The 20,595-nt window shown below is 39.7% G+C and overlaps 1 protein-coding gene across 10 annotated transcripts in view; it reads left to right on the forward strand.

The window, feature by feature from the left end:
- Positions 1-18,850, forward strand: part of RAPGEF2 (Rap guanine nucleotide exchange factor 2) — a 219,832-nt gene extending 200,982 nt beyond the window's left edge. For 9 of the 10 annotated variants that reach the window (XM_033059449.1, XM_033059452.1, XM_033059451.1 and 6 more), the window contains 10 exons: positions 1,179-1,390; positions 1,471-1,594; positions 2,173-2,196; positions 3,229-3,452; positions 5,767-5,952; positions 8,368-8,520; positions 10,542-10,767; positions 12,295-12,854; positions 15,399-15,704; positions 16,851-18,850. In XM_033059449.1, the coding sequence (XP_032915340.1) occupies positions 1,179-1,390; positions 1,471-1,594; positions 2,173-2,196; positions 3,229-3,452; positions 5,767-5,952; positions 8,368-8,520; positions 10,542-10,767; positions 12,295-12,854; positions 15,399-15,704; positions 16,851-16,876 (2,041 nt within the window). In that variant the 3' untranslated portion in view covers positions 16,877-18,850. The remainder of the gene's footprint in view (positions 1-1,178; positions 1,391-1,470; positions 1,595-2,172; positions 2,197-3,228; positions 3,453-5,766; positions 5,953-8,367; positions 8,521-10,541; positions 10,768-12,294; positions 12,855-15,398; positions 15,705-16,850) is intronic. The other variant, XM_033059453.1, reaches the window with a different exon arrangement.
- The last annotated feature ends 1,745 nt before the right edge of the window (positions 18,851-20,595 follow it).

Here is a 20,595-nt window from a genome sequence, read left to right on the forward strand (position 1 = left end):
TAAAGAAGCTAATACACTTATTTAAAGTCAAAGACCAGAAGAAACAACAGGTATATACAAGAAAACCACACAACTGTTGCAAATTATTGGATTAATTTCCCCAAGGCAGCTCATATTTATACATACTGCCCAGTATCTTAAATTCATTCAGCCATGATATGTTGCCTTTGGTTTTTTTCGTATCAAGAGTTTCTTGCAAGGAGCTCTAATAATCAATAACAGACTGTGATACCATAGCAGTCTGTAAATAATGATCTTTTAATAAGAATTTTAAAATGTACTGAAAATCTCAGAAAACCTTTCTTAGTTTTGGAATGAGAAGGAAGAGAGAAAACTTTAATGTCTATGTTTATACACATTTTTTAAAACCCAGACAAAATCAAACAATTCCCCTATATTGTCTCTCATGAAAAAACTCAAATAAGTTTCAGTAAACTGACACTGTTATCACTGTCTTTGACGCAAGCTCTTGTCATCATTATCTTGACATTCAGTCAACAGACAGAATGTGACACTTTTCCTGAAGATGAGTAGGTTTGAATACTATTCAGCAAACGGGGCAAATTCCAAAGTCAAGTGAAGGATCCATGCTGATTATCAGTCAGCATCTCTGAGATTTTGTTCAGCCAGTCTCAATGACAAATAAAAACAACCTGTCTGCTAGGAAGGGCTTGAAGGAAAGATTCTAGGTATCAGACTTTCCCACCAGACAGAAATTAACAACAAGACAATGTCACTACAAGGGAAAAGGGGGCTTTGCACCAGCTGCAGCTCAAGAATAACCTCAGGTAGAGAGTGTTACAAAATTTCATCCTGAAAGAGCAAAATCAAATGGATTATTGCAGAAAGAAAGTGAGCTGTCACCACCTGAGCATCATCATGTAGGTGGAAGGTGGTTTTCTGCCAGTTTATTAATCTGGAAGTAAGTGGTAATTGTGAGGTACTTAGATTATGATAGTCTCATTAAACTCAGGTACTGTTCTAAAGGAACAAATACAAAGTCTCTGTGAAGTTTAATTACTAATCCAAATGTAACTTTTTTCTGTTCATGGTTGCATCATGTAGATATCTCCAGTTTTTATGGGTTTTATGAGAATGACCTTCTGTAATACATGTATTCTGTAATAAATGCTGGCAAAAGTTTTTAAATTTCTGTTATGTGCTTATTTTGTTTCAAGTGGCCTGAATTTGGCACCAGTTGCAAGGCTCCGAACTACTTGGGAAAAGCTTCCAAGCAAGTATGAAAAACTGTTTCAAGATCTGCAGGACTTGTTTGATCCATCTAGGAATATGGCAAAATATCGTAATGTCCTTAACAACCAAAACCTACAGCCCCCTATTATCCCCCTGTTTCCTGTCATCAAAAAAGACCTTACATTCCTTCATGAAGGTAAAGGCAGAAGTATATCATCTTTCACTAGCTAAGGAAAAGTAGCTTTCCTGCCTAATCACTGATGTTGTTGGTTGTAGGAAATGATTCTAAAGTGGAGGGCCTGGTGAATTTTGAGAAGCTGCGGATGATTGCGAAGGAGATACGCCATGTTGGTCGCATGGCATCTGTGAACATGGATCCTGCTCTAATGTTCAGAACAAGGTAAGTGTGTTGTACCAGGCAGAATTTTCCCCAGCTGGGAGAAGGCTAGGTGGCAGCATGAGGCACTTTTATGTGTCTCTTCTATTGGTGCAGTATGAATTTTTTGTGTTAGCAGTTGACTAGCATGATGTGGTGGTCTAAAGCTGGAGAAATCATTACATTTAGTGGTTATTGATACAGTCTAAAATGTTTCTTACTATGCTCTTGTTGACAGTTATTTCATAAAAATGAGATTCTATCAGTGGGAGGGAGAGGAGCTGTTTTGGAAACATTGACGGGTGTCAATAAATTTTGATTTATTAGAAGTGGTAATATATCTGAAGCAGAGTCAGTTACTTGTGTTAGAAAACATGGAGTGAATGCTCTTTGGCTTCATATTTTACAAACTTATTGCATACTCTTTTTTCTTAATTTGAACTAGAAGGGTTTGTAATATCTGCTTGAATAAGGCTCTTTTTAATGTTTGTGGGCTTCCAGAATTGCTTGTCCTGAGGTCTGGTCTTTTTCTTTCTGAGCTTGTGATCTTTCTCTGTCTCTTCTTAAACCCACGCTTTATTCTTCCTGGCTCTCACTTGCAGGAAGAAGAAGTGGAGGAGTTTGGGGTAAGTGATTGGAGACAACACACACACATTCATTCTTCCTTTATCATTTACATTTTTTCCTACTTACTATTTTTAGTTTTCTGGTGCTTTGACATTTTTTTCTTTTGTTAACCCCTTTTTACTGACAATACATTTTAATGTAGGAGTGCTTTTGATTTGAGATTAAAACACTGGAGTTGTAAATTATTTTTAAGTGGTCACAGATTTAAGTGGAGTGTTCTTTCCCACCTCCGGTTTAAATTGCTGAAGGAAGAGACTTTTGGTCAAAGAGAAATTACAAAATGACAAGGTTGCAACAGCTGAAAATAGCTGTTAATTTCCTTATACCTATTAAACAATTACCACAATCAAATTCAAAATTTAAAACTTACAGTATCTGCTTGACTAACTTACTTTCATATTACAATTAGCCATCATTTTTACCTTAACAATTCAGGACCTGGCATTCATATAGATATGCATACATTGAAATGTGCATGACATTAATTTCATCATGAGCTAGCTGACCATTTTACTTAACAAAATTCTCTTCAGTCTTGCAAGTTATTAAGAAGTTCTGTTCTGTAAAACTAAGTACATTTTGTATACAGTCTGGTTTGAAACACGGAGGGCTTTCAAAATGCCTCCTTTATATGTGTTGGAATTTGAACCTCAACTGTAGTCTTCTGTCAGCACTGCCTTACTGCATGAGCTTTTCCTAATGCTCCAGTCTTCTCAGTAGATGGCTTATGTGAGAGAGCAACCTTGAATGCTTTTCTAGCCATGTGAAGTGTTATTGCCTAGCTGGAGCAAAATAGGTTAAAATATCTGTGCCATTAAAATAGTGCCTGTAACCAAGAAAAAATATTTCCTGGCCCTCATCTTTCTATCTGTTATAGCTGTTTGACTTACCGGAATGAGGCATGTAAGCTTTGACTGTAGACTGACATTGATGCAATCTCATGCACGTTTCATGTTTACTGGGTGATACCATGTTGGACTAAGTCATACCTTTGCTCTCTTTCTTCCCCCTCCTTCTCTCCCTCACTCCAGGTCTCTCAGTCAGGGCAGTGCCAATGCAGCCGTGCTGGACGTTGCACAAGCAGGCGGGCATAAAAAGCGAGTCCGTCGCAGCTCCTTTCTTAATGCTAAAAAGCTCTATGAAGATGCTCAGATGGCACGGAAAGTAAAGCAGTATCTCTCAAACTTGGATCTCGAAATGGATGAAGAGAGCCTCCAGATGCTCTCTCTGCAGTGTGAGCCAGCCACGAACACATGTGAGCATTGTCATTTGTTGTGGATGTCAAGAAAACTGTTCATAATAACTCTGTTTCTAGTCCAGTGAATCAACTGGGAGCAGTAATGAAGTAGAAAATTATTTGTATACTCATTTTCAATTACTAAACATCTATGAATCCTAAGGAAATAATCTTGTGGATTAATAGGCTAGAGATACAGTATTTATATAGGTGATAAGGCTTTAGTATGATGTCACAATGAAGTGTACAGTGGCTTTTTAGATTTGCCTGTACAAAGGGTATGGGTGAGTCAGAAGTTCTTCTGGTTTTTCATATACAGAGATTAATAATGTGAATGGTGATATGATTATTCTGACGGAGTAGTGGATTTTCTTACATCCAGATGTTTTAAGAGATACCTGAAGAGCTGTACCTGGGGCAACAGAGGGGGACCTTATCCTGGGTATCCATTTTGTTTTGATTTGAGGAAATGTATCTTGTGCCCTTCCCTTCCTGCAGGGTAGCAAAAACTAGTACAGTAATTTCACGAATACAAGCCGCAGCAATTTGACAAAAATTTTGGTGGAAACCCGGAAGTGCGGCTAATACTCGGGGGCGGCTAATATATGAACAATATTCTAAAAGCTGCCAACACGGAACTGAGAGCCCACGGCAGCCCCAAGCCAGGCTGGCGCCCGGCCGACGCCGGCAGAGGTGGGAAAGCCTGGCAGAGGCGGGGCCAGCAGGGCAGGGGGTGGGCGGCTGAGCCCAGGCCAGCAGGGCGGGGCAGGGGGGGGCAGCAGAACCCGGGCCAGCAGGGCGGGGGAGCCCAGCAGAAGCGGGGCTGGCAGTGCACGGGAGCCCGGCTGCGCAGGGGAGGATGGCAGAAGCAGGAAGCCCAGCGGGCGGGGCTGCCCAGCAGCGGGGGGAAGCCCAGCAGAAGCGGGGCTAGCAGTCTGCTGGAGCCCAGGAGAACCGGGGCCAGCAGCGTGGGGGAGCCCAGCGGTGACCTGCAGTGCCAGCCAGGGCGAGCAAATGCGGCAGCGGCAGTGCAGACAGGAGCGGGGGGCCAGTGAGCCCGGCGGCAGCACCGCCCGGCCGGCCCAGCTGAGCCGTAGCGCCCAGCTGGGCTACCCGGCCCCGTCGGCAACCATGAGTGGGCCGAGCCTGCCTGGCCCCGCCCTGAGCCAGTAAACGCCGCTATGCCACAATCCTGTTACTAATTGGCCAATTTGTGAAAGCTGCGCATGGATTCTCGCTACGAACGAATGTGCGGCTAATATTCGGGGTACGGCTTATTTATTGACAAAGACATCAACATTGTCGACCCACTGGAAGTGCGGCTTAAAGTCCGTGCAGCTTGTATTCGTGAAACTACTGTAATAATATGTCTGTTCTGAATCTGTTGTAGTCCTTATGATAGCCCAGTATAACTTCTGGTCATGTTTTTTGTAACAGTGGTCATTTATCAGAGCTTTATTTTGAGAAAGAAACCATGCATTGATAATGTACATATTTTAAATGGATTTATATCTCTCCTTCTTTTCCTCTTCATCTTTTCTATCTAAAGATACCATGCTGCATTACAGTAATTTCACGACTATAAGGTGCACCCTTTCGACTAAAATTTTCCCTCGAACCCGGAAGTGCGCCTTATAGTCTGGTGCGCCTTATCTGATGTACAAAGTTGCAAAATTTGCCAAACCGGAAGTGTGAGCTGTGAGCCATGGGGGGAGCCAGAAGTGCCACGGCAGCTGGCTGGAGGTGGGCCCAGTGGCCCGCGGCACCGCCCCTGTTGGGTGGGGGGTGGCCAGCGGGCCCATGGCTGCCGGGTCAAGGTGGGCCAGGGGGCCCGCAACACCCCCCTTCCCGGGTCCAGGCAGTTCCGGGGGCCCATGGCTGCCGGGTGAATGCCGCCCAGGGGGCCCGCAGCACCCCCTTTCCCGGGTCCAGGCAGTCCCGGGGGCCCATGGCTTCCGGGTCCAGGGGGACCCGGTGGCTTGCAGCACCGCCCCTGCCGGGTGGAGGCGGGCCCGGGGTCCCAATGGCTGCCGGGTTGAGGTGGGGCCTCGACCAGCAACTGCGCGGGGGGAGCTGGGGGCGGAGCCTCGCTGCAAAAAAAAAAGTGCGCCTTATAGTCCGATGCACCTTATCTGATCTACAAAGTTGCGAATTTTGCCAACTCCCAGGGGGTGCGCCTTATAGTCCGGTGCGCCTTATGGTCGTGAAATTACTGTAATTGTACGAGTATTTGAGCACTTTTTAATTCAGAGGGCTTTGCACTGCTCAGACTAAAACAACACATTGATCTTAGCTAGTAGTTATTCAGTGTTTTGTCCCCTTTCTTGCAAAGTGCCGAAGAACACGGGAGACAAACGATCCGGGAAATCTGAAACGTCACCAGTGGCTCCCCGGGCAGGCATCCAACAGAAAGCACAGCAGCAGCAGCAGCATAAAGTAAACCAAGCATTGCAGGTCCCAGCCGTGTCTCTCTATCCCTCTCGCAAGAAAGTACCAGTCAAAGACCTCCCACCATTTGGTAGGTGGAACAAGGAAGAATTTGGTTTAATTTTCTGAAGTTTGTTTGCCTATGTCTGGGATTTTTTAATTAAATAAGGTTCCATTTCTGGTAGTATGATATGCAGTTATACCTGTTCATTCAGTATCCTAGGCATAGTACTCTTCTCTGGAAATGGAAAGAAAGGTCTAGGGAAAGCATCCTGTCAATTTATTCAGTGTAGGTATTTACCTATTACTAGCAGCTGGAAAGAATAAATGTTTCTTGTTGTTTTCCCTAGGATCTTGCCTTAACTTTTTTAGAGGAATTAGGGACCTGGAGTTCTTGAGATGCCTCAGAAGTTTTGATGTTTCTTCACAAGATAAATTTTTAAAGTGAAATTCAGGCCTGCTCGAACTGGCAGTCCTGTCAGAAATGTGGGTCTGAACTTTCATGTTGACAGTTGTCCCTTTGGCTTCTACTCCCTTCTGTTTTTTTGTTGTTGTTACGCAGTTCGTGCTACCTCCATATTTTACAGAAAGGTACCAGACTATAGGAACTTCTACTCTGATTTCCAGATCTGTGTCCCAACATGTGTACAAAACATGTAAGCAGTATTAATGAACTCCTTAAATCACAAGTATGGTAATATCCCTAGAAAGTATATGTAGCATAACTGGGCGATCCTTTTTTATGATGGTTATTGCACAAGAGCTTAATTCTGATTTCACTCTTTATTGGTTTTCCTCGTGCACTGCTTAGGCTGCAACAAAGTATTAGAAGCAGCAAAATGAGCAAGAAACAACTCAATATTCATCTAGATCTTGTTGATTTTACCATTAAATTTTAATCTTAAAAGGACTTTGAAGCATCATAGACTGCAATTTTTTGCTCGTAGTGGCAAGGCTTCTGAAAACTCACTAGGTTATATTAATCAGGCAGCTGTGAATTATTGATAGCAGGATCGTGATCCAACAGATCAAAGATAAAAGTCCGTGAATTCTTGGATATAACCTCTACCACAAACAATGGCAAAACTGTCAGACAAACTCTGCCTTAACTTGTAAGGCTGTCCCAGGGTGGATTTTGAGGGGAACGGAAGAGAATGATGGATAAATGTGGTCTGGAAAAAGCAATTAATGATGTCCTAGATCTTTGCGTCATATATCATCTTCAGGATGTTTTTACTCTGTAGTTTTCCAAAATAAACTGGTGCAGAGATAGTTCTCATAAATGAAAAAGGCAGCTGCAGGATGGCCTTGTTTCATAAGCCTAATCCTTAATTTTCTTTCCAGCTTCCTTTGACCTTCTAGGCTGCTCTGAATAGAAAACAAGAGAGCAGTTTGAATTCTTACTGTATAAGTCTTCACTATCCAGTGAGATGGTGTGTGTCTGTATTTAAGCTAATTTTAGTTCAAGTTTCTCAGTAACCATTCCTATGCATATCCCTGTCTTGGTTTGAAAGACAGGTTTCTGCTAAGAAAGGCAGGACTCTCTCTTGAAATGGAAAATGTAAATCCTCTCCCTCCAAATTATTATAATTTTGAAATTAAGGGGCTCTCAGGCAAAGATATGGGAATAGGAATAACAGTTCTTTACTAGGAAAAATTAAAATAAAAGTACAGTAAAACAAAAAGAACCAGAACTGAGAGAGCTAGAATACAACCTCACACCCCTTCAGTCAGGGTGTTGGTCGGAGTCTGATTAAATGGTGGCTGCAGTCCTCCTGGAGTGATAGATGTGGTTCAGTTGAAGAAGTGGTCCTGTATTTTTCTCTGAAGGTCCAGTAATGATATGGAAAGGTCCAGTTTTCCTCTGGAATCCAGTGGGAAAAGTGCTTTGGTGTTTCAAATCTCAGATTTTATCTAGGTAGGAAATGCTTGGCTCCTGCCCCTGGATGGAGCATCTCCCAGTGGGATCATGTAATTTTGTCAGTCATGGAGTGGGACTCAATGGCCCACGAACAGAAGATATCTTCCTGAAGGAAGGATGGGTAGTGGAAAAGATAGAGCACTGCCCCACCTGGTTTTAACATGACCCATTAACAGAAGATAACTCCCTCCGGAGATAAGGATCACTGCCCCACCTGGTTTCAACAGATGGTGGTAAAATAGATACTTTTGATTACATACTGCTTTGCAACCCAAGACTATCCTCAACTGTATATTGTATAGGCAATATATCAAATATTCATGTTTTCTGTGGCAAAATATTTATCTTAAGTGACCGATATGAAAGACCATCTGCACTAATATGCAGAAATAAAGCACTATATTTTAAACAGGAATAAGTTTTAACATTTTGATTGACTTAAGCTGGTGTCAGGAACTCAGAAATATGCAGTAAAAAATGTAGCTTTTTCTTCCTGTGGGGTGTCTGTTTTATAAATGAATTGTGAAACATAAGGATGTATTTATACTGGACTTTACATCTGCCTACTTTAATTCTTACCTAAAGGCATTAACTCCCCACAAGCTTTAAAGAAAATCCTTTCATTATCAGAAGAAGGAAGTTTGGATCGTCACAAGAAACAGTCTGAAGACACTGTCTCAAGTGCATCTTCGCAGCTGTCTTCTCCTCCTACTTCACCACAGAGCTCTCCAAGGAAAGGTTGTAGATGTTCAATATTTCTTATCCTGTTTCTTGAAGCTCATCGACTTTGGAAGCTTCTGAGAGAATTTGGACACTCAGTATTGCTGCTCCTATTTTTGTAGCATACAGTCAACAAGAGGGCAGAAAATGTAGTGCAGAGTAGGATACATGAAAGGTAGCTGTGAACCTGATTCCAAGGGTAGTTGAAAGCCCTCTGGCAATCACAAGCCAGAAAAGAGAGCCTGGTATGATACAAGATTTGATGCAATAGTCACTCTGACTGCAGCTGCTTCTGACAAAAGATATTCCCATGATCAGTGTTTCCTGCCTTCAGTGGAAGGATGTGCATGTTGAAACTAAAAATCTTTGTACAGCATTGACCACACTGGTCTATTAGAGGAATTATTTGCTGTATCATGCATCTGAATGGGATGTGACCTTCATATGACAGAAAGGCTTAAGGTATTTGGAATTCAAATCAGAATATTTAATACTGTAATTTATATTTTATATTACAGAATGTTTTAATAGCAGCCTGATTATTTAAACCATGTATATGAATTTTTTGAGGAATGGTATTATACATTGGAGCTTTATTGACCAAGACTTTTAAAGTAATTTCACAGAGTTATTTTTTAAAGCGCATTTAGGACTTTAAAGAGATTTTTTAAATACCTGTTTCTTTGTTTGCTTTCATGGTAGTTCTCGCTATGAGTTTACAAAACAGAGTATGGAGGCATTGTCCCGTAGTTAAACAAAAAAAAAAAAACAAAGACACTTTGGAAGTATGATAGGCTAGATATAATGCATGTGACTTCTAATTTATTCTCTCTTCAGAATAGCATAAAAGTTCAGTTTAACAGTTACATAATAGAACATTATGGTAAAATATACATTGGCCCTGGAGTGACTTCTACTGAAGTGTTATTTCCTATGGGGGAGGACAATATGTACAGGATATTATCATCTTGAGTCCTTGTAAGCTGTCATTATTATTTCTCCAATGTACTACATTAGCAAAGAGTGAACTTATATAAATATGGTCAGGCCTATGCATTTTTTGAAGAAGGAATTGGAATTCTGTACTTGACTCACAGTATGAACAGCACTTTATTTTTGCAGGAAGCAAATCATAAACATGATTTAAAAAGTCCTTGGCTACATGAAGCTGATGATACATTCTTTCAGATGAAAATGACTGCATTAATTCCCAACATTAGTTCTCAGCAAGTGAATTGGGGTAGATCAGTTGAAATAATTTTGACACTTGTGAGTAGAGTGAAAGCAAAAAGTGAAAACTGTGGTAACTTGTGGATATGTTTAATGATTTTTAACTTAGATGGCAAGAACATTCAGTGCAATTTGTTTAATACTGAAAGAAAAGCTGAATTTGCTTCTATGACATGGTTTGCAGATTTTATCTCAGTTGGGCTGTGTCAGTGCTACCTACATCCAAATTTCAGCATAATTCTGGTAATGTGGAATTTGGAATTAATTATTGAGCCAAGTATCACCAAGCAAACTGAAAACTTGCCCATCTCTCAGCTAAGAGATGTAATAAGCAGTCAGCCCAGACATCTGGACTTCATGTATCTGTTCATCTCTGAAGTGTAGCTTTGTGAAATAAAAAGACTGTATGAGTGTCTCTGGGAATACTTTAAACTGTAATCTCAACAGCATCTCTTTCCTTCCAGTCTTGGAGACAGTGTTTATGCACAGGCAGATTTTTGAGAAATAATATTTCATAATGTGAGGATGCAAGTATGATGATGAATTTGAAAAGAATTTAGGAGAGGAAGGCAGAAAAGAGAAAAGGAGAGCAGTTGGTTTGTAAATGAGTAGCACGTGTTCCCACAGTCTTTAATCTTCTGATTAAGATACCATAGTGTCACACAGTTTTGCTGTGTATCTTTTGCAGTGCTGTGCAAATGTAATGGTGGCTTTGTTTTATTGCCAGTTTTATTCAGTACTGCCAGTGACCTGTCAAGAACTGAGCAGACATCTTAGAGAGTCTGATTAACATGATGTTCCCTTTGCAGGCTACACTTTGGCTCCAAGCAGCACTGTGGATAACTTCTCTGATTCTGGTCATAGTGAAATTTCTTCTAGATCTAGTATTGTCAGCAATTCCTCTTTTGACTCTATGCCAGTCTCCCTGCATGATGAGAGGAGACAGAGGCATTCTGTCAGCATCGTGGAGACAAATCTTGGTGTGGGAAGGATTGATAGAAGAATCATGATTGAACCAGATCAATACAGCTTAGGGTAAGAATTATAATATACCTTCATAATGTGTTTATGTGGCATGTATATTTGTCCATGTAACTTTCCCTGTATCTCTCTGATATTTTTCTCCTCTGCTCTTAAAAAAACTACTACTTCAGTGCTGCATTTTGTGATAATGCTCCATTCCTTCCAAGAAAAGGTTTTGCACTCTTAAGTGAGTGACGAGGTCTTCAGTAGCAAGACTACCTCAGTAGATGTTACCATCTGAGCATTTCAGTGGTGCCATAGATTATCCACTTTGTGGCAGTCTAGTACCCTAGCCTGCTTTCTCCATGGGAAATTAACTGAATTAGATGAGATTTTCATATAATTATTCAGTGATCAAACTGAGAACAGAAATAGCTAGCAATTTTCCAGTCTGCTTCATGGAAAAGTGCCTATTTGTCAAACTCCAAAATATTTTCCAATAATTGGAAACTAAAATTCACATTATGCTGCTGATTTTCTAGTAATTTTCTAGGTAATTAACTTCTGTAATGGTGGGGAAGCTAGTGCTGTGAGGAGTTCTCTAAATCTTTAGTGGTGGGCCTTGGTGTGACCATAATTGGAGCTCTGACTCCTGTTTAGTCTCCACTTACCTTTTTTTTAAAAATTTTATTTAATTTGATGCTTCAGTCCTCTGATTTTTGGGGTTTTAATCCTGCAGAGTCTGTGAATGGCAGACCTGTTCCGAAACTACTATACTTCAGCTTTGGGAATCTCAGGCTAGGCAAACTCTTTCATCAGATGTCTTAAATATTTGGAAGAAGAGGGTTCCAGTCTGCATAAGAGGGTGCCCTGGAAGAACAAGTCCCAGGAGCCTGGATATCTGCTAAGCAGAAGTGACACTTCGTTGGTTTTTTTTCTGCTGCTGTGTAAGGGATCATGTCAGGTTCATTTAATCGTTGAAACGCTACAGAAAACATACTCTACAAAGCAGCATGTTTTCCAAAAATAAAGTTAAAATACATTTCCATTTGCAGGAAATGTTGAAAAGTTAGCTTTCACAGTTTCCTAAGCAGAAAAAAAAAATCTGAAATCTAAACCTGAATATCAGCCAGCTCCTGCAAAATTCTGTTTCTAACCATTTGTTCCGCATGGCTGGAAAAGCAGTAGAAATAACCCTGTTTCCCTGTATGTGTGTCTGTGTGGTTTGCCTGTATTAAAGGGCTGTTGTGAAGTTAAGATTGTACCTTTTGAAATTACACTGCTGAATTGTAAGGCTTCAGCAAGTTATCTATCCAGTTTTGTTTGGTTTTGTTTTATTGAGGATATACTTGAAAGTAAAGTTCTCAAAATTGAATTAGCCATTCGTGCAAACAATAAATACTGTAAAGTGCATCAAAATCTTCAGCTATAGACTCATAGAATGGTTTGGGTGGAAAGGGACCTTTAAAATGTCATAAAGGTTACCTGGTCCAACCCACAGTGTGTTTTGTTTTTCTTTGGTGGTTTCTTTGTGCATCTTGTTCATGATTCCCAATTCCAACACCGGATTTTTTGTCCCCCTCATCAATGTGTATCCAGCTCATATGCACCGCTGTCAGAGACCAGAGGCCTGTATGCTGGAGCAACTGTACTTTCTTCTCCTAGTACAGAAGAGCTGTCACAAGACCAGGGGGACAGAGCTTCGCTCGACGCAGCTGACAGTGGCCGTGGTAGCTGGACTTCTTGTTCGAGTGGTTCTCATGATAACATCCAAACAATACAGCACCAGAGGAGCTGGGAGACTCTGCCTTTTGGACATGCTCATTTTGATAGTTCAGGCGACGGAGCAGGATTGTGGGCCTCAGGTGGCCATATGGACCAGCTGATGTTCCCTGACCATGGTACAAAGTATGGCAGGCAAAGTCAAGGCAGGGAGGGCCTTGATCAAGCACAGTCCAGAGCAAGCTGGGCATCTTCCACAGGATACTGGGGAGAGGACTCGGAGGGTGATACAGGTACCATAAAGCGGAGGGGTGGGAAGGATGTTTCGATTGAAGCTGAAACCAGTAGCATAACATCTGCACCGGCAGAGGATACAAAGCCAGCTCCCATCCCTGCTCACACAGCAGCAGCATCAAGCAGTACAAAGGGGCTTGTTGGTAAGTTTAGTTTACCATGAAATATTTTAATTGATTTGCTGAAGTTTTCCCATATTGTTCTGAATTTCTTTTGTCTGGTTTGATTTTCCTTTCATTCTTTTTTTTTTTTTTTTTAATTTATAAAACAAAACTGAACATTTTGTAGTCTCTCTTAATTTTTTTTCCTTTAACTGTGTGTTTATTACTAGGAAAAATATAATTTATTGTTGATTCTCAGTTCTGGCAGTGCCTTTGTGTTTCAAGAGAGCCTGCCATACATTGAAAAATTAGCTCAACTGCTGGGCAGTATTTTGCGACATTGATGTATTTAGATGTCTGTTCTGAAATTTGAATTTCTCAGTAAGGCTCTATAGGCTATATTTAGAAATCTTAGTAAATGTGGCCTGATTTTTATAGAAATGTTTTACTTTATACCTTTGTATGACTTGTCTGATAATTATGAATATTCCTGACTTTTGAAAATGGGATCCCTTTGTGCTTAAATACCAACTGAAATGTTTCTTTGGACTGCTGAAAGTGAAGAGGTTTCAAAGAAGTTAGAGCTGAAATAATTTTCTGTGCATTCAATAATGGAAAGATCAGATAATATATAAATTAGTATGCTGGTGCCTTTGGCCGAGGTTAACATTTTTATCATATTGTTCCTTCTATGCATCCCAATCTGTGGGCCTTCCAACATGTCTGCATTTTTACCTGTTTTCTTCCTTTCATTCCCCCTCATTTTGCCTTTTGTCAGGTTAACACAAAGAACTACCTAAAAGCCGTTTTTTGCTGACACAGTTGAATGTCTGCCAGATTGAGGTCATGCTGAGACCACTGTGATAAACTCCTTTTCCATTTTCTGCCTGTATTGCTCTAGGTATATTGCCTAGGAGTGGCCTTCAGCCTCAAAGCTTGGGTGCAGGTCTAAATGCCTGGACTGTTAAGAGGAAGAAGGTGTACAGACTCATGCCAATCTCTAATTTATTCTTTGGTACCCTTGGTTTCCTTGAGAATGTGTACCATGTGTGCTTCCAAGCTTGCCTCTCAAGGCAGTGCTTGTCACTACATTTTTAGAGACTTGAAAGAACATGAAAAAGACCTGGAAATTCAAACCAACATAATTCCATGCTCTTCACTACTATTAACTAACTGCCCTGCAAATGTAACTCTCTGTGTATCACTATCCAGCAAAACCTGCTGGTTTATGTATTTCTTTTGCACTTAATAGATACCGATTTCCCGCAGTATTTCAGTAGAATTCTTCTACATCAGATTTTTTCTATAAAACTTCTTCTGATTTCTAGAAATCTTTGAATAAAGTTTCTCAGAAACTTCTTCCACATTTCTGCTACTTTACTCAGTGAAAACAGTTTGTCAAGAAAAATACTTAGACTCTGTTGGAAAATGTTTGCTTTTGTTGTAATACCAAGGATTTATTTTTAGCCTATAAAAACTTGCATGCAAGTAGCACCAGTCCATTTTAAGCTTGTACTGCCCTTTCAATCAAATCATGCTGCCTAATGCAGGATGGTGTTGTCATCACCACTTACGCAAGAATATACAGTGTATGATATGTTGTGGAAAGTAAATTGTCTGTGTCAGTGGTTTTTCCTGCTGTATTTGTAAAGTTTGTCATTAAAGTGGTCATGTGTTAAAGGGCTGGGTCCACATTAAGTGTTCAGTATCGAAGTCCCAGTTGACTTCTCTAAATACTTAACTGTGAAACAGAGACTGTTGCCTATCTGTTATGTGTCCCTACAAGATGCTTAATTGCTTTTTTTCCCTTAAAGTTCTCTCCGAGAGAGCTTACTTGTTCAGGTAAACAGTTACATCTCGGTGAGATCCACAATCTAGGTGGTCGTCTTTCCATCTCCTAAATAAAATAATATTCAGTCTTTGTTCTTACATGAAGACTTTCAATTTTGATTTTGTAGAGAATACAACTATAGGGGCTGCAGGCAGTAGTGCATGCAAATAGTGTAATGGTGAAGCCCACTTCTCTTCCTGACCTCTTGGAGTTGTAACTTATGCCTCATTAAGTAGTAAGATTTGTAGGAATAAAATAATATATCAGATGTATTTCTTTTTTCCCCTCCAAGATGCTAAAAACAAAAGAGATCAGCTCTTGGATGCAAAACCCATCTTCAGAATTAAGATAATCATGCATCTGGGGTGATGCCAGAATTCCTGACGCTTACTTGGACTTGAGTCTTCTATGTTACTTTGATCAATGTACATTTTATTCTGTGCAATTGATGGAACAGCTTCAGTTATGAAGTTTGAACAAATTCTCCATGAAATTTGGTGAATTTTGTTAGACTAATGCTTCACTGCTGGAAGAATAGCTACATCCTGTGTATGTTGTATATTCTGTACTTTCTTGATTGGTTGATTTTTCACAAGCTCTTTGTCTAGCATATAATAGTTAACCTTTGTCGTTCAGATTTTCTGTTCCTGGGCTGTTGAATTGATTGATAATTATTTAGCTTTTAGCTGTCTGTTTTCCTTTGAGCAGTGTTCCTCCTCCTGTCTCTTAACAATCATCTGTTGTTTTTCCTGCAGCAAGAAAAGAGGGTCGATATCGGGAACCACCTCCAACTCCTCCTGGTTATGTAGGAATACCTATTGCTGAGTTTGCAGAAGGTGGCTCCCATCCAACCAGGAAGCCTCCAGACTACAACGTAGCACTTCAGAGGTCTAGAATGGTGGCACGGACATGTGAGACTCATGGGACAGCAACTCCACAGCAGCAGTCTCACAGCCATTCAACTGGCAGGCCTGTGAACAAACCTCAGTGGCATAAACCAAATGAGTCAGATCCACGTCTTGCTCAGTATCCATCTCAAGGGTTTTCCACAGAGGAAGACGGTAAATTTCTAGTAGTTAGATTTTGAGTGTGCTGCATGCAGAACGGGTCAGTGCTTTCACAGACAAAGCAAATTGCACAAATCTCGCCATAATTTGAACTCTATTTTGTTTCCAAACTTGCTATTTGTTAACTTTTTTGGAAGAGAAGGAATTCTGTTCCTTCTAAATAAAATTTAAAATTTGGAATGCAGGTCCACCTAAATCTTGAACACCCAAGCAGTTAGCTTAGGTAGCTTCTCTGAAGTTGCCTATGTTCACCTTGTACAGCTCTGCCTGCCATGATTTTCCACAGGAGCCACGTATTTAATGATCAAAAAAGTGTCCTGGTCTACAGAATGCTTGACCATCCAACCCCGTAGAGCACCGTTACTCAGGTTTATTTGGATAGTCACTCACATTCTACCTGAAACTTTTTACACTGTGGACACTGTGTCTTCCACTCCAACTGTTTCACATGATGAGCCCGCTCGCTACCTTGCTGGTCCATATGCACCTACATCTTCATGGTCTAGCTCAATTGTGATGTTTTTCCGTGGAAGAGCAAGTGTATATGGATTACACCTTTAGGTCCTTAAAATTTAGGCAGGGTGGTGCCAAAATCACTCACTTCAATGCTTCGTTTTGCTTAATGATAGATTAACATTCCCCTTCCCCCTCTAATTGCTTAGTTACTAAGGTTGCAGGTGCAGGATGAACTTTGCAGTTGAACATGATGGGAAAAAATTTGTCTACCTTAACTGAATTGCCTCAAACTTTGAGAAGTTACCATGACAGAGAATTTTAATTGTTTCTACTAATGATGACTAAATTGAAGATATATTTAGGGAAAAATGTCAGATGCCTTTCTGAAGCTATTAGATATCTGTTATGCTCCTCATGGTGAATAACTGCATCTAGCTCAGTTAAAGCAATTGTCTTATTTTCTTCAAGATCAGAATTCCAAATGAGTATGTTTCACGAGACCTGAAATGTAATTAAACTTGGATTGTTTTAAAAGTATATATACTTACACAATATACAAGGAAATGGAGAACACATGAGCACACTACACACAGTTGTTGTTGTATGCACAGCTTGTTTTATTCAGTAGCAGTCGTGTTCTTTATGAACTAAATTCTATTTTCCCTTATCCTATTACGTTTGCAGAAGATGAACAAGTCTCTGCTGTCTAAGACTTAGGCTTTTCTGGATCCAGAGTGAGCCACCTTAAAGGAGAGCACAAGAAGACGTCCCTGGAATAGGAGCCTTGGAACTATGGTTAAAGGATGGTGGACCTATTTGCCTCCTTCCCTGCCTTAAAGCAGCATGGGGCTTCTTTCTCTGCCCCTCCCCCTTCTGTCCCCTCTCCCCTTGCATGTGAAATACTGTGAAGAAATCGCCCTGGCACTTTTCAAACTGTGTTGCTTGAAATGCACAGTGCAGCAATCTCCAAGCTACCACTGTTGCTGTCTGCCACATCACACAGTATCATTCCAAATTCCAAGATCATCACATCAGGATTATTAACTCTGGCTGCACTTCCCAATGCCTGGAAGGGTTTTTTAAAAATCTTCCTTTTAGATTTTAATCACAATCCTAGCACTTAGTCTCATTGGGATAATGAGATAAGTTAGGTGTCAAATTACATTTGGCCTTTAACCTACAAAGAGAAAATTGCTTTGAGATCCTTCAAGGAGGCAGTGCTTATTTGCTTGTTTACAATGCCTTTGTTACAATTTTGTATGTTTGCGTTTGGGAGATCAAATAATGCATCTGAATAGTAATTACAGTATTATTTCACACCTGTAAATAGGGTTGCCAGCCTGAGCTCCTGGAATAATATTGCTATCACATGGCTGAGTAGGGCAGAAGGGAAGGCAGAGGTTGCAGGATGCAGCATGCAGCCTTTCCTTGACCACCTGGCTTTGCTCTTAATGTGCCCCACCCTGGAATCTTCACAAGTTTGTAAATGTTAATGGCATCTGCATCCGGGTCTGGTGTAAATGCAGAAACACAGTGCTCACAACTGGTCAGTGATGGAAGAGGACACGGGTGTGTCTCATACCCGTGCCTTGTGGAATACAGGATGGCATGCTAAAAAAGTGTCCCATTGTAATAAGACAGATGGCAACCCCACCGTTAAGTTATATATATATTTTTTAAACTATATAGTAGTTATATTAAAATGAAAATTAACTGGATAACATTGCAGTGAAGGCAAATTGGGATGTCACAGCTCGTGTCAGCTGTTAACACTGATCTAATAACCTCCATCTATTGACTTCAACATTAGGGGATAATTGAGCCTTTAGGTAAAAAAAATAAAATAACAGAGTTAGATTTGCCAGCCTTTGCAATGCAGAAATAGTCACAACTGTAATGGCTTCATGGAGCACTGCATGTGTAGAGAAGGCCAATGTGTAGCAACCACCTGCTCACAGCTGCTATTAACCCTATAATGACTGAAATGACCCTCCCCTCTATTTTTGTGTTGTTTTTGCACAGACTCCGGAGAAGTGAAGGCTGCCAATCCGAGTAGTACTCAAATGTGAGGAACTGCTGGTCTTGGATTTTTTTTTTCCATTGAACTCAGCTGATCATATTGATCAGTAGATAAACGTAAATAGCTTCAACTTTTAAAGATCAAATTGCAGTGTTTTTTCACTGTATCAAACAAATATCAGTGCTTTATTTAATTCTCTCTCCAATAATCATAGCTTTTGTCTGTTTGCTTATATACCACATTGTCAATTATGCATTTGTAATTTTATATGTAATATGCATTATCTGCCAGTTTTATTCTCAAGGCTGTGGACCTCATGTGCATATAGAAATACAAAATCCTAGCTCTATCACAAGTTGCACAAATGTTATATAAGCATTAAGTAATTGTAGACCATAGGACTGCTAATCTCAGTTCGCTCTGTGATGTCAAGTGCAGAATGTACAATTAACTGGTGATTTCCTCATACTTTTGATACTACTTGTACCTGTATGTCTTTTAGAAAGACATTGGTGGAGTCTGTATCCTTTTGTATTTTTAATACAATAATTGTACATATTGGTTATATTTTTGTTGAAAATGGTAGAAATGTACTATGTTTATGCTTCTACATCCAGTTTGTATGAAGCTGGAAAATAAATAAATATAACATTAATGAAGTCCATATTGATTCTTATGCATTTTCCATGTTCCACATACTTGAACAAATTTATGAAAAAAATTTACTTCTCTGTGTATTAATATTAAAGGGACATTGCCAAGTGATGTGGGCAAACCACTGGTGTGGAGTTTTTCTTAATATACAGTTGTCCTGCTGATAATTTTTGAAAATTATGTGTGTACTGCTGAATGAGAATGACTGACACTGTGAGTATCCCCAGCAGAAACATTTGTGATGCCAAAAACGGTATGGGCTCAGGTGTATTTAGAATGTAAACAGTTTTAAAGGTAAGATTGTGTTGATTATATATTCTGAATAGTGTAAAAGTAAGGAATATATGTTTTAACATATTTGGGTAGGAAGAAGCATGGAAGGTGATCCATTTGAGTTTTTACCAAACAAGGTATTTCAAATAATAAACATCCATCCAATAGCATCCACAGTAATAAAAACTGATGTTAATTCAAACAAAATCTGTAGCCATAAACAACTATATCATATTTAGCTTTGAAATGCCTGGCAGGTGGCATTTCCAAGTCTAAAATGAGTTCAATCTAAAGAGAAGCAAAAAATGCTGTCTAGATTTAAGTCTTCCTAACATAACTCTAGAAATGATCCACACTTAGAATTATAAGAAAGCTAAAAACACTGAAAATATAGGACTTGTAAACATTATGTTTTTATTGCTGTAATCTCTAGCAATCTCTAGGAAAGAAATTATGGAGACTTAGATTTGTGTAGTGTGAGTGGAGCTACTGTCTGTGAATCTGTGGCTAATACTTGTTGGATACATGTCAACAAGCTAAATATTAATTTTTTTTTTACATTAGTAAGATGAACACACATTTTTACATATTTTACCTACAAGATTGTCCTCCTGTAGTACTAAAGGCACAGTAATAGGAAAATAATTCCTCTCATCAACTTGTGAGGTGTTTTCACACTTGTCAGTTTTTTCTCTATGCTTGATATATTACTGAGTTAGGCAGCTCACCCTATCCTCCTGTTTATGCCTCCTTACTGTAATTAGTATTTTTAGAACACATTATGTAGAGACATCCTCAACATAGCATCCAATACAGATAGCTTAATTCATTTTGGTCTGGGTGATAAGTAACACATCCCACAGCAACTGATTCAAAAGAAGTAAAGGCCTTGGTGTGACATCTGAAACAAGTTTGGTAGTTATAGTATGTGTAATATGAATTTTGTACTTACTGAGTGGATGCAGCAAGATGCAGAGAATTAAATACCAATTGTTGGGAATTAGTGTTGCATTCAACAAAATGGAAAGGAACACTGAAATCTAAGAATGTTTTTGTGTGTGTTTGAAGAAATGTCATTCAATTACCTCTTTTCTTTTGTGGCCTTTTTTTTTTTTACTGAAACTTACTGAGGCAGAGGCTACTCCTTTATGCAGTATATTGCACATTGGAGTCAGCACAAATCTGTAAAAACTGAAGTATTGAGAGTACTGCTTTAATGGATTCATCTTGGAGGAGCATGTGTGTTTTACATCTGTAAAAGAAACAAAACCAAAAGCCCTCTATTTTCTTCAACACTACTAGGAAATGCGATAAATTTCCAGGCTGTCTCATATGGATTGTTGCGTAGTTGAAACAAAATCAACTCTAGAGAATTCAAGTAATGATTTAATTGCAAGTATTAATATTTATATATTCCTTGATATGGAATGAAACATTAAAAATACTTCTGTGAATAAAACCTATGTAGCAGCAACAGACTCT

The sequence above is a fragment of the Catharus ustulatus genome, chromosome 5, assembly GCF_009819885.2.
Source record: "Catharus ustulatus isolate bCatUst1 chromosome 5, bCatUst1.pri.v2, whole genome shotgun sequence".
NCBI lineage: Eukaryota > Metazoa > Chordata > Aves > Passeriformes > Turdidae > Catharus > Catharus ustulatus.